This window comes from Lagopus leucura, unplaced genomic scaffold, assembly GCF_019238085.1.
Source record: "Lagopus leucura isolate 7727_CA_CO unplaced genomic scaffold, USGS_WTPT01 Super-Scaffold_100159, whole genome shotgun sequence".
NCBI classification, from domain to species: domain Eukaryota; kingdom Metazoa; phylum Chordata; class Aves; order Galliformes; family Phasianidae; genus Lagopus; species Lagopus leucura.
In genome coordinates, this window is record NW_024962335.1 from 23103879 (window position 1) to 23116742 (window position 12864).

The 12864-nt window shown below is 41.4% G+C and overlaps 2 protein-coding genes across 20 annotated transcripts in view; one reads left to right on the forward strand and one right to left on the reverse strand.

Annotated features, from left to right (window-relative positions):
• DCP1B (decapping mRNA 1B) overlaps window positions 1-5618 on the reverse strand; it is a 42051-nt gene extending 36433 nt beyond the window's left edge. Inside the window, exons 1-3 of the mRNA XM_042889414.1 lie at window positions 5457-5618; window positions 4439-4479; window positions 2309-2436 (exon numbers count right to left, since the gene is read on the reverse strand). Coding sequence (XP_042745348.1) covers window positions 2309-2436; window positions 4439-4479; window positions 5457-5609 — 322 coding nt within the window. The 5' untranslated portion in view covers window positions 5610-5618. The remainder of the gene's footprint in view (window positions 1-2308; window positions 2437-4438; window positions 4480-5456) is intronic.
• Window positions 1-12864, forward strand: part of CACNA1C (calcium voltage-gated channel subunit alpha1 C) — a 476152-nt gene that overhangs the window by 5600 nt on the left and 457688 nt on the right. The gene's annotated exons all lie outside the window — the stretch shown is intronic.

Genomic DNA, 12864 nt, shown 5'->3' on the forward strand with positions numbered 1-12864 from the left:
GACCTGTGAACAGACTACAGGCATCTGAAAAGGGTTCTTAGATAGTATTTCAATTCTTGATTACCAAGAACAATGGACCAACAGGAGAAGTCTGAAGCATAATAAAGTGAAAGATCAAAAGTTTCTTAATTATTAATAAAATTTACTTTAATATGGTTTTAGAAAGCTTTTTTTTCTACTGCAATAATATATTGGATGCAAAACAATTTTTCTAAAACGATAGATGCAATATAACAAGATCAGAAAACTAGAACTTGCAAAACATTGGGCGGGACAGATAATACAAGTCCTCTTATGTGAGAAAGCAACTATACCAGATACTCAACAATCACAAGAGCTGGGGTCACAAATCCAAAACATAGCACTATGCAAGGAAAATTAACTTTCTTCCAGCTAAAACCAGCACAGTAGTTTGCCTCCAAGGACATCCTTTTCACTTTTGTGCTCCAATCCTCCTTAGTTTGTCTATTACAACTCTTGCATTTGATCTCTAACATTACACTCAAAATGCTGCAGCTTTGTAGCACAGATCTACAACGTCTCCGAGCAGAAGGGAATATTACCAAGTGAAGGGGAGTCCTTTAGTGTGTTTATGAACATAGGAAGATTTAATAAAATTGCACAGAAGTGCAAAAAGACACCAACAAAGCACTCTGAGCTTTGTAAAAGCTGATGGATAATCGTTTTCAAATCCTACTCCATTTTCAAATCCTACTCCAAAAGGAATCACTGTCTATGCAGAGCCCAAAAAAGCAGCCTTCTGCATTTTGCTGTTGCACAATTAACCAATAAAATACCAAGATGTGTTATCAGAAGCATGTTAGTACCTGTATTTGAGACTGTGCAAATCTATAATTATGACATCTCTTAGTGAACAAATGGCTTATACTTCTCTCCAAAGCCCCCAGATTTTTCTCCTAAATAGATCAGTTTATATGCAGTATTTGGACTGAAGACTGTCTTTCTTCATGCCAGTATAATTATGATAACTTCTAATTATTCTTATTGCTAATTGCCTCAACAAAAAGAAAGAATTAATAGATCAGGCTTCAAAAAGGAGGTATACATACATATACAAATTCCTGCTGGAATTTCAAAACAAGACAAAAATAGATTACGTATACATAGGAAAGTTTTCATAATCACATGGGAGAAAAGTCTCAAGGTATTTAGAATCCTGATAGCCTAGGTTAGCCTGGAGATGTCTGTATTTCTTTTCAGCTTTTTGGGGAATTTCAGATAGCAAATTTAAACTGTGGGCTGTTTTTCAGCCCACCAAATGCTCTTGGAAATAGAAGTTTCATTTAGATTATTTAAAATGCCATCTCTATTGCTCACGCATACTATGTGGTAGAAACAACACTATGTGGTAGAATTCCCTCCTGATATACATGCCAACTCCAAATTAAGTTTATGAAATAAAAAGGTCTAGCAGATTATCAAACTGCGCTGCTTTGTATGCCATCAATTTCCTCTGCTTTTACTTCATCCAGAGGGAACACTTCTGCAACACATTTCACATAAGAATTTTTTGCAATGTACTTTCATGCATCAAGAACAAAATATAGATCATACTATAGCTCTATTTCCAAGTACAAATATAAACTTGCATGTTTATAACTGTTTGTTCTTATACAATTGCACATTATCACAGTCTGTGTGTCTATCTGTGAGTAAAAGCACAACTTTTTCACGTCTTCCACTCATTTCTGAATTTGCCAGATGCATGCTTGTATAGAGGTTCGACAATTATGCAAGACAAACATACAGCCCACAGTAATAACTTCATCTTTCATCGGAGTTTAAATTAGGCTTAGCGTCACAGCGTCATTGTTTCCCGTAATAGTTGGGAAGTAACCCACCTTCTAAGATGGTCTAAGGACAGTGTATCAGAGCTGGAGCACAGAGGCTTGAACTAGCTGCATTTGTTTACCCTTACACAGCTCACAAGGATTATTCCAATCTTCAGTGGGCTTGTATTATGACAAGATATCCCAGCACTGACCAGAGTATATTCAGAACATACAACGCATGTCTATGAGTCTCTACACCCATCAGGTACATGGGGCCACAGAAGTCTGTTATTTGCCAGTTTAAAGTGACTTCCTTTTCAACAGTGGCATTTCAGGTAGCACTTAACAACTCTTTCTGCATGTCAATGAGCAAAATATACTCCTTCAATTGTAAATGTTAACCAGCCAGTTCTAGCCCTTTAAAGCTAAACTCTAATCTAATTACCTCAACTAAGAATAGATGCTGAAGAAGAGCTCACCTCTTCAACATTTAACTCAACATATCACATACTTACATCTGGCATTTCTGTAAAGTAGAAAAGGGTCCTGCAGCTGGAAATCAAGGTCTTTAGTAATTGGTTCCGTTCGATTTTCCATGCTCAGCCTGTTCATAATTGTGAAGCCATGCCTTGGAGAAGCTGATCTGAAAATTATCAAGTAGAAATCACATCAAGTCAAGAAAAAAAAAAAGGAATTACTGTGGTTTTCTCCATTGCATGGTCCTCTAAAATGCATTTTTTCCCCACTCACAGATAGTATAAAATTCTCATTTTGTCCCAGATCACTAGCATCACATTTTCCAACCATAATTTCTTGTAGAAAATGATGATTACATTCAGAAATAAGCAAGGAGCACCGCATATTTGATTACTGCAATTATATTTATTATCATCACTAACCTTCAAGTAGCAATTGTGGACAATACTGAAAAACCTATCTAAAATGTAAGTGAAAAAATTGTGACAATTGCCTATGGTGGTTACAGTTCAAGCAGTTAGACAATTTTTATTAATATCAGGTGTTAAACCTATTACCATCCTGACAGGAGACATTACTTTTGTATTTGACAAAAGTATATTGTGATGCTTAAACATTTGGTAAAATTGCCATCTCTGGTAATTGCCTGTTGGTGGATATCTAAGAAATCTAAAGCATGGGGACCTGCAGTGGAGAGTAAGATGCAACAGGAAATGAAACAAGCAGAACCCTTAACAAGAATCCAGTCAGTACTTAAGTTACAAGAATGAACTTCCATTGGTACTAACTCAGTGGGAAGCCTGATTTTTGACCCTTCCTCAGAATTTGCAAAGCTTCAACTCGTGATAAAAATCAGCTCCAGCAGAAGAGCCATGTTACATTCTCATAGCAGTAATAAAAAGCAACAAAGCAACATCAGCAGACTCCAACCTGCAGTCTGTTGGCAACGTTTATGACGAAACATGATTTTATAACATTGCTCAAAGCCACAAGAAATAAAACTGGTGGGAAAGGCCCTGTATAATGTTGTTCACAACCTGTTTGCTGTAGTCACCTACATGGCAGGAAGGATAGCAATCTCTGCTGTAAATGGAAACTTCCTCAGCCAACAAAACAGCATGATGAAAGATCACAGATACAACACGTCAGGTGACATGTTGTCAAGTTCTGAAGGTTTAAATCCAACATACCAGACAAATACCTCTGTTTTGCAGCATGCAACCAGCTACCCTAGCTACTGCTAACAAAATCAAGGGCCAGCTCTTTCCTTTTGCAATGGTAACCTTTTTATTCCCCCTCATTTACCTTAAAGAAGTTTAGAAAAGTTATTGATGACAATTTCAACTGCTGGTACAAGAGAACTCAAAAGATTAATTCCACCCTTCCCACTCCACACAAAGCTCAGTCTCCTGGGCCTTCCTGTCCCTTTGCCATTTTACTCACACACCTCTTGCCCTCTGAAAACAGTCTCTTGTTTCCTCAGTTTTCCTACCAGTTCCTCAAAAATAAACACTGAAAGAGAAAGTTTCTTCTTCAGCATCCCATCCCATCAGCTACTGCAAGATGTGCTCACTATGTCATTTTCTGATTTTAACAGTGCTACAAGGAAATGCTTGGGCGCTGCTTAGGAAACCTAAAAACAAAACACATTTACAACAGAGCTAAAGTACACATTGAAGTAAGTGACCAATTCCAAGCTCTGAAAAAGCTGTAATTAGAGATGCTGCAAACAGCAAGCACTGAGAAAATCCAAATGCTGGATGGAATACCCACAAAATTGAACAATCAGACTGAAGAAATACTAACTCCTAAATACAGCGCGCATATCTTCTACCATTCTTTAAGAAATATCATTATTTATTTCTGTTTGTTTTTTGTTTAGGCACCTTTAACCTGCCAACACTGAATCCTATTTAAGGCAGTATAACAGATTTCTATGGTTCAGCCACGTGAATTTAAACCACATCTTCAAGTCACATACATGATGATCCCTCCTTTTTGACGATCCTTCCTTTTCTGCACTTCCTCCTTTATGTTTGTCTTTGCCAATCACAGTTTCCTTTCACTTCTGAGCACAACACAGTTGGGAGCATTTTCTGTCCTTCAGACAAGCCTCATCCCAGCTCCCCCACACCCACAGGCTGCACCTTCAGATGTAACACTCTCACCTTGTATAAACGAACAGCGTTCCTTCCACATCTGTCTTCTCCTGAATCAGAATATTAATAAAGTTTAAATTAGGGCTGCATTTTGCCAGACACAAGCAAGTTCCTTTATCTGTTTAACCAACACATTTCACCTCTTTCCCATAAAGAAAAATAACAAATGAGGAAAGGTTGAGGGAAATGGGCTTGTTTAGCTTGGAAAAGAGAAAGCTCCAGGGAGACCTCATTGTGGCCTTCCAGTACTTGAAGGCAATGTTTAAATAGGAGGGGCAACAGCTGTTTATGAGGGTGGATAGTGATAGGACGAGGGGGAATGGTTTGAAACTGAGACAGGGAGGTTTAGGTTGGATATTAGGAGGAAGTTTTTCACACAGAGGGTGGTGACACACTGGAACAGGTTGCCCAAGGAGGCTGTGGATGCCCCATCTCTGGAGGCATTCAAGGCCAGGCTGGATGTGGCTCTGGGCAGCCTGGTCTGGTGGTTGGTGACCCTGCACATAGCAGGGGGTTGAAACTAGGTGATCGTTGTGGTCCTTTTCAACCCAGGCCTTTCTATGATTCCAGCTCAGCAGGATGGTGGTGAAAGAGCACAACTAGCACAGGCCAGGTTAAGGGTGAGATATGCCCCTTGAACTAACAGAATGACTCCATGAGGTTAATTACATCTTTAATAGCCTTTCTGCTGTTGGTAAACTGAAAGCTTGCACACACACACTTTGCTTCTGGCCAATCCCAATTTTCAAACAGCAGCAAACTCCTCCAGCCCAGCTCTCAACACACCAGGCTGCCTAATGTTACTTTTAAAGCCCCATTACCAGGCCACAGGCCCAGCCCAGGAGGAGCAGACAAAGCCACCCAGTCCACCCTACCCTCACACCTCCTCATGGCAGGGCACCCCTACTGCCGCACAGGGATGGGGGCGGGGCCTCGTCTTAGCCCCGCCCATATATGGGCGGAGCCTGGTGCCAGCTCCTCCCCTCGCGGCCGGGAGGGGGTCGCGAGGAGGGGCGGCCCGACGTACCCACTCGTTGGCGCGGTGCCCGAAGGTGTAGAGCGCCACCTGGCTGGCCACGTCCACGATGCTGCTGATGTAGGGGTCGTGTTGCTGCAGCGCCGCCAGGCTGATGTCCAGCCCCTTGCCCAGCAGGGCGGCCCCGGCCACCGCCGCCGCCATTTTGCCTCTGACAACAACACACGGTTCCTAGTAGGCGCGACCAATCCAGCGCCGAGAGAAAGGAGGGAGCTCCCCCCCCCTCCCCCTGCTAGCCCGATCGGAGCCCAGTCACCGAAATCGAACGCCGAGTGCGCGGCGCGTGGGTGCTGCGTGCGTGCGTGTGTGTGTGTGTATATATATATATATGTGTGTGTGTGTGTGTCACGTACATGTGACATAGGCAGCTGAAACATAAGCAAGTGTACTACGATAGGGAGACACACAAACAGCAGAGGAACAGATTGGCAAGACTGAGAATTTAGTTACCATATTTTCCTGTCAAATATATTTTTTATTAGTCTATTGATAGCTACAGTTCACAGTGAATATTTCAGCCTTATGTGGTGTGCAGATACACTCAGTATGTACAGACACATTTTAAGCCTTGTTTAACAGTTCAGCCTGAACCCCCTGCAGTAGCAAATTGGATTTGACTTCATCTTATCAGAGCTCTGTGACAGTTTTGTAAGGAGCCCCCAAAGCAGAATCACAGAATCATAGAATGGGTTGTGTTAGAAGGGACGTTAAAGCCCACCCAGTCCCAACCCCCTGCCGTGGGCAGGGCTGCCACCCAGCAGCTCAGGCTGTCCAGGGCCCCATCCAACCTGGCACTGAGCACCTCCAGGGATGGGGCACCACAGCTTCTCTGGGCAGCTGTGCCAGGGCCTCACCGCCCTCTGAGTAGAGAGTTTGTTCCTAACATTTAATCGAAATCTCTCTTTTGGTTTAAAGCCATTCCCCCTTATCCTATCACGATTAGATTGTGTAAGATTCAGTCCCTCTCCTACCTATAAGCTGGAATGCCACAATGAGGTCTCCCCAGAGCCTTCACTTCTCCAAGCTGAACAAGCAGAGCTCCCTCAACTTTTCTTCACTAGAGGTGCTCCAGCCCTCTAAGCATCCTCATGACCCTCCTCTGGACCCGCTCCAACAGCTCCACGTCTTTTTTGTGCTGGAGGCCCCTGGATGCAGTACTGCAGGTGGGACCTCACAGGACAGAGCCTGCCACCTCCCCTCTGTTGATGCAGCCTAGAACACGGCCTTGCAGGCTACAAGCGCACACTGCTGCCTCATGTCCAGCTTTTCATCCACCACAACGACCAAGTCCTTCCCTGCGTTTTTAGACAGAAGAAGCAGGGCTGTTTAATTCCTTCCAGAGAATGGGATAATTCAGAAGAACTAAAGGCAAAGGTAATGAGTGCTAATTTGTTTGCTGTATTCCAGATGCCACGTGTTTAAAAGTGCAGTAGCTGGACACAGGGGAGGCAGATTGCCATTTTGTTTCTCACCCCCTTTGCATGCTAGGCTGCACTGAGGCTGTGGCATGCAGTGAGAAGTGGCATCTGATCCAAGGGCAGCTGGGCCAGCCCAGAATTAAAACTTCCACAGTGTGAAAGTGGGGATAGAAGAGATAGCAAGCTTGATGTTGTAGTATTTAAAGTAGGGACAGGGAGTCTCAAGAAGAGTTAGGAATGGATATGTTCTCAGAATGGACAGTAGAAGGCTGTTCTTAAGGACTCAGGAGAGAAAACTTAGATTTTTTTGTAGCCCAGAAGGCTGCTGAAAAGGAACTTCCTTCAAATAAAGAGCTACAGCTTGCTTTGTATGTACAGAGTAGGAAAGGATATCTCTTTACATAAGCTTTTGTTATAATCTTGTCTCACTTTGTCTTTTCTACAGCCATCTTGTTTTAATTGGGACTGTAATGAGAAATGGCTTTGGAGTTTAAGAGTTTCCAGGTGGTATTGGAACTAGGGACTTAACAGTAATTGAGGCTTTGCACATTTGTTACTTTAGGGAGATAGACAGACTGAGCCAAGTGTGTCTCTTGTCTTTCTTCTCTTGACATACAAAGATTATAAAGTGTCTGTTTCCTTTTACTCTGTGAAGAAAACCCAACTGTGAGGTTCCCTGTCAAAAATGTTGCCTCTTTTCAGCACTTTGGCTTCTTTAGCACTGCCTTCCTCCTGGATCAGTGCATCTCTTTCTCCCATAGCTGGACAGACAGTTCCCTCCATTTTGAGTCAGTGAACCTGTCAAGCTTCTGGTCATGCACTTGCGTATTTGCTGTGGCATCATGTGGTTGCTTTTCTTGGTTCCAACTGCTTGGCTGTGTAAGTGGGGCAAAACTGTTCCTTTCATTTAGCCTGAAGGAAAGGTAGTTAATAAAACCATTAGTTCTGCCCTGCACTGTGGTATCACTTGATAGTAGACTTAAAATCTTTCCCATGAAAAAAAATCTTGTTAAGGAGAGAAAGACTGAATTCTCAGTGCATCTGAAGGTAAGGACTTTTTAGCAAAAAAGTCACAGGTTGAAAAGGTTGATTCTTTAAGTTGTTATTTGCAGTCAGTTACCTATAGTCCATGATAACTATCAAATCAAGTTAGAATGATTTTGCTGTAATTTGTTTATGAAACAAATTCAGTTAGTAGCTTTGAAGGTGTCATAATTTCTTGAAGGATATAATTTGAATGTCACATTTTTGTCTTCCGCCCACTAGGATGCTATTCTGTTAAAAAAAAAAAAAAAAAAAAGGCAAAAAACTTTGATTTTGGCACAGTAAAAAAAGGATTTTATGTAGGTAATATTCACACCAATTTAAGGCAAAATCCATACAACATGCCATTCTTAACGTCTCCACTAATGACAAAAGGTTAACATGTTCAGGCCAAGCCATTTTGCAAGGATTGTTCAGATATTAAGTCTTTGCTTCACATTCCGTTATTTATGCTACTTGTAAAAAACAAGTCTTACTTAATTATCAGCACTGAGGATATGTCTTCATATGAGTGTGTCTGGTGGCACTGCTGTGCATGCACAGCCCCCATTCCAGGTCCCAGTCACTCATCCATGCCATTCTGGCACCTTTGCTCTGTCCTGGCCCAAGTGTGTATATGGCCACAGCATGAACCAGACAGGCAGGGAAAGTGAACTGATTGAAAAACAAGTGTTCACACTGTTGCTGGGATCACAACCTCAACAGACTGCATTTCTACCTGTTCGTATACAGGCTTTACTTTGAGCAGTAATTTTTTTTAAGAAGCAGCAGGACTCACTTGAGAAAATGTAGTGCTGAGCAGCCACTTAGCGCTTTGCGCCATTTCCTCATATCCATTCCCTTTGAAGTTGTTAGTGCACAGTAGTTGCCTTTTCTTTTTATTCCTTCCCCAGGGCTGCCATTCAGTAGTGGCTTTTCTGTATCTGAAGGGGAGCTATAAGAAAGAAGGGGGGCAGGCCCTTCAGCAGGATCTGTTTCATAGAATCATGGAATCACAGAATGGCTGTTGTGATAGGACAAGGGGTTTCAAACTAAAGGAGAGAAAATTTAGATTGGACACAAGGAAAAAGTATTTTACAGTCAAGGTGGTGAGGCACTGGAGCAGGTTGCCCAGAGAGGTGGTGGATGCCCCATCCCTGGAGACACCCAAGGTCAGGATGGATGGCGCTCTGAGCAACCTGATGTACCTGTGGGCGTCCCTGTTCATTTCTTGGGGGTTTGGACCAGATGGCTTTTGAGAGTCCCCTTCAACTCAAACTATTCTGCAATTCTGTGATTCTATAAATAGTTTCTAACTGAGTGGTGGCAAGGGTGCTGTGGCAGCATTAATATATTTCTTTTCCTGCATTCATGGCCACTTGCATATCTTTGCTTGATACCATCCAGTGTTCTGGCTTCCTGGGGAGCAGTAGGTGGCTCTTGTGGAGCTAAGGTGATCCCACATGGCTCTATATACCACTGCGGATGTGCTCACAGCTCTGCAGCACAGTACCTCTCACCACCTGGGAGCCAGTGCTGGATGCTGGATGCATTCCTTCCCAGACACAGGTGAAATGTGCAGTCTTTTTAGCCCACATTTATTACAGACTCTCGGGAGCTAGCTTTAGACTGCTTTTCTCATGCTCAACAGTTGAAATTGTTGGTTGCATTGTTGGACCACTTTTTTACTCTAATTCTACGTGGTTAAAGCAATGTTAGTCATTTTGTTGGCAATTTATGACTCGCTAGAAGTTCCATAAAATGTATAGGTCTGACCACATAATTTCAACTGGGGCAGTTATTAAAAAATCTCTAGATGAAAACTAAATCTGGTAATTTTCATTGTGGGTCAAAACTCACCCCTCTACCCCCAAATAAATCCTAGCATTTTATTAGCATGCACGTGTGTGTTTGTAACATTGCTCCTGGTGAGGTTTGTGAGACTCTTCTGAGATTTTATGTAAAATGTTAGCCCAAACAAGAGAGGGGTGGTATTCTTTGGCACTGTGGACTTTGTAGTTCTGATTTTTTACATACCATGTAAGGCTTACTATGATTTTCAGTAGAATTTTTATTTATATATTTGTTTACCAAAAGACTGTTTTTTTCTTTGACTTACCTTTTGCTAAGTGATTCTATTAGTAACTCTATGCTTTATTTTTTCGTGGATATTTATTTGAAAGATACTGAACTTTACTTTTTTAATAGGCCTGGCTTGTACCAGTGGCCTGTAAATATTCTTCTTCTAGAGAACTCTTTTTGATTTAGTTTGAATAACTTTTTAGGGGATATAATTTGAGCTGAAAGAAATTTAGTACCAGGAGACAACCATTTCGAGATGAGTAAGGGGGATGTTTATCAATATAATTGCATTGAATCATAGTGTTAGGAAGAAAAGGATTATGTACATTGGCAATGTACAGTGTTAGATTTTCACTGACTGGAAATACGATTTCAGAGCAGAAATGAGAAAATGATAAACCTGAAAAAGATTTTTGTGCCTGAAACATTTTTTTTCTAGTTATACTAGTTGACTCAACAAAAGGTGTTATCTTTACCCATAAACTTTGCCTGAATTCTACTTAGCTATGCAATTGTGAGCATGATTCTATCAGATCTTTTAATAAAATTCTTGATTACATCTTTCATTCTCTCCCAAATGCTGATACGTTCCACGCATACATTGGAGATTTTCCTTGCTGTAACAAGGAACAAAACCCTGTGAAAAATCCTTGGCTTCTTTTGCCTTTATTTATTTAGCATATCAGAAATCATTGGGTTCTTTCAGAAACATTCCTCTCAAAGTTCAACTTCACAGGTTTTTTTTGCTTTCATCCCCACAGTAATTTAATTGCAGCTTAAAAAAATGACACTGACTTTTAAATTATTTTTAAATATCTTTTTTTTTTGTGAGGTCACCATACGAGGGCTAGTGTTGAAGTTCTTAAGCAGTTCTGCTACCACAACTGTGTAGAATCACTAAAACATGGTTGTGAGCTGTTATTTTAATATAGGCCTTATAAACTGCCATGAACTGATTTGATCCATCAGGTTCTTTGTTTACACTGTCCAAAATAACAGTGAGGACAGAGCCTGCCTATTATCTCCCATAGGTTAATAACATATACCAGTAATTACATCTCACCTAAGATAATACCTTTCCAACCACATATTTCTGGTAATCACCATTTAATTTGGCAGAATCATCAGCTGTAGCTCTATAAGAGCTGTTTTCCAACTAGTTGCAGAGAAGGGGACCTCATTTAATTAAATCCTAAAATGAAAATTTCCCTCGGATAATTACATAGTCAAGACCTCATTTTTACACCTCACCTGGCATGGGACCTCTTGCCATGGCAATGAAATGGAGTCATCACAAAGATGTGTTATCGTTGCTGCTGCTAAGATGCTGGTAGCAAGCATGAGGGGTGCCTGGGTTGAGCTTGGTCAGGGTAATGGCACGTGGGGGGAGTTCTGGAGAAAGGCAATGTGCCCTGGTGCCAAAGGGGATGCATTTTTGGAAAATGTGTTGTGTGCATTCAGATTAGCTTGTTTGAGATCACTGTTGAAAAAGAGCAGCTCTGGATTTTTACTATATGTGTATCTGACTGAGAAAAATATATTTGTTACAGACGTATGTTTTGCTACATATATTTTCATTAACAAAGAACAGTTGTGTTTGTTAGGCTCTGATAAATGAATTTGCATCAGTAGATGTAGTGTGGGTAAATTAAGATATGAGAGTGTTGTGACAATACTGAATACTGAGGCCTACAACAGATAAAATGATGATGCAAACAAGATTTCTTAAAGTAACCAAATAAGCGAGGTGAAATTTCTGCCTTACAATTTGGTTGCCCGTGTTTACTTGTTACTAGCATTATTTGGCTGGCATGTGCTTTAAAGTAGACTTCCTTTCAAACTAAAAGTTGGCTTTTACCTTCTCTTGTTGAGGGTCCACTTATTGAGTGCTTCTGTGCTTTAAATGTAACGTCTTGCCTCTTACTTAAAGTTAAGAATAATTAAGAATTATTTTATTTCTTCATTTTGACTTTCATACTGCTCTAGGTTTTGTGGGTATGGGAACAAAGGCTGTATTTCTGTAAGCGTGCCAGAAGTTGAAACTTGGTAACATTTGAAGTGTTGCGCAAACAACCAGCACAATCTATGCCTGCTGTTCAGGAGGGATTGATTTGGGCGAGGGCAGCTTCCAGCAGGCACCCAATAGTAGATTTAAGCACTCTGAATGAGATTTTTGGAGTAGGAACTACAGATACTAGCACCACAAAACTCCAGTGAGTATCAGAGTCTGCTTTTATTACACTTGTGTCAATTTGTTTCCCCGGGTGAATTCTGAGAGCTGTGAAGGTGTTTGGCAGTCCCTCTCCTACAATCTGATTTTGTCATTTTCTAGGGATGCTGTGCTATGTCTTCTGTCAGATTAAATTTACAGGCATGTTACCTCGCTTGGCAGAAACATGAGCTACAGAGATTTTTCAAAGAAAAACTTCCCATAACCAGTAATAGGCCAAGGTTTCTCTCTTCCTGTTGTTTTTCCTGCTGATTTGCCCAAATGTGTTAATTTTATTAGCTGAATTAATAACTATATGCTGAATTAATCCTATAAGAATAGCTTATAGTATTAAGAACTCACCTCCTTTGACCTGCTGGCAGCGCTTTCCTGATGCAGCCTAGGGTACCTTCAGCCTTCTTTGCAGCAGGGGCTCATTGCTGGCTCATGTTCAACTTGGTGTCTGCCAGGACCCCAGTTTCTGTCCTGCAAAGGGTACCCAGCCTGTCCTGCTGCTTGGGGTTGTTACTCTTAAGGTGCGGGGCTTTGTTGAACCTGGTGAGGTTCCTGTCAGCCTGTTTTTCTGGCCTGCTGAGGTCTCTCTGAATGTTTTCTGGTGTTTTAGCCACTCCTCCCAGCTTTGTATCATGTGTATGCTTGCTAAGGA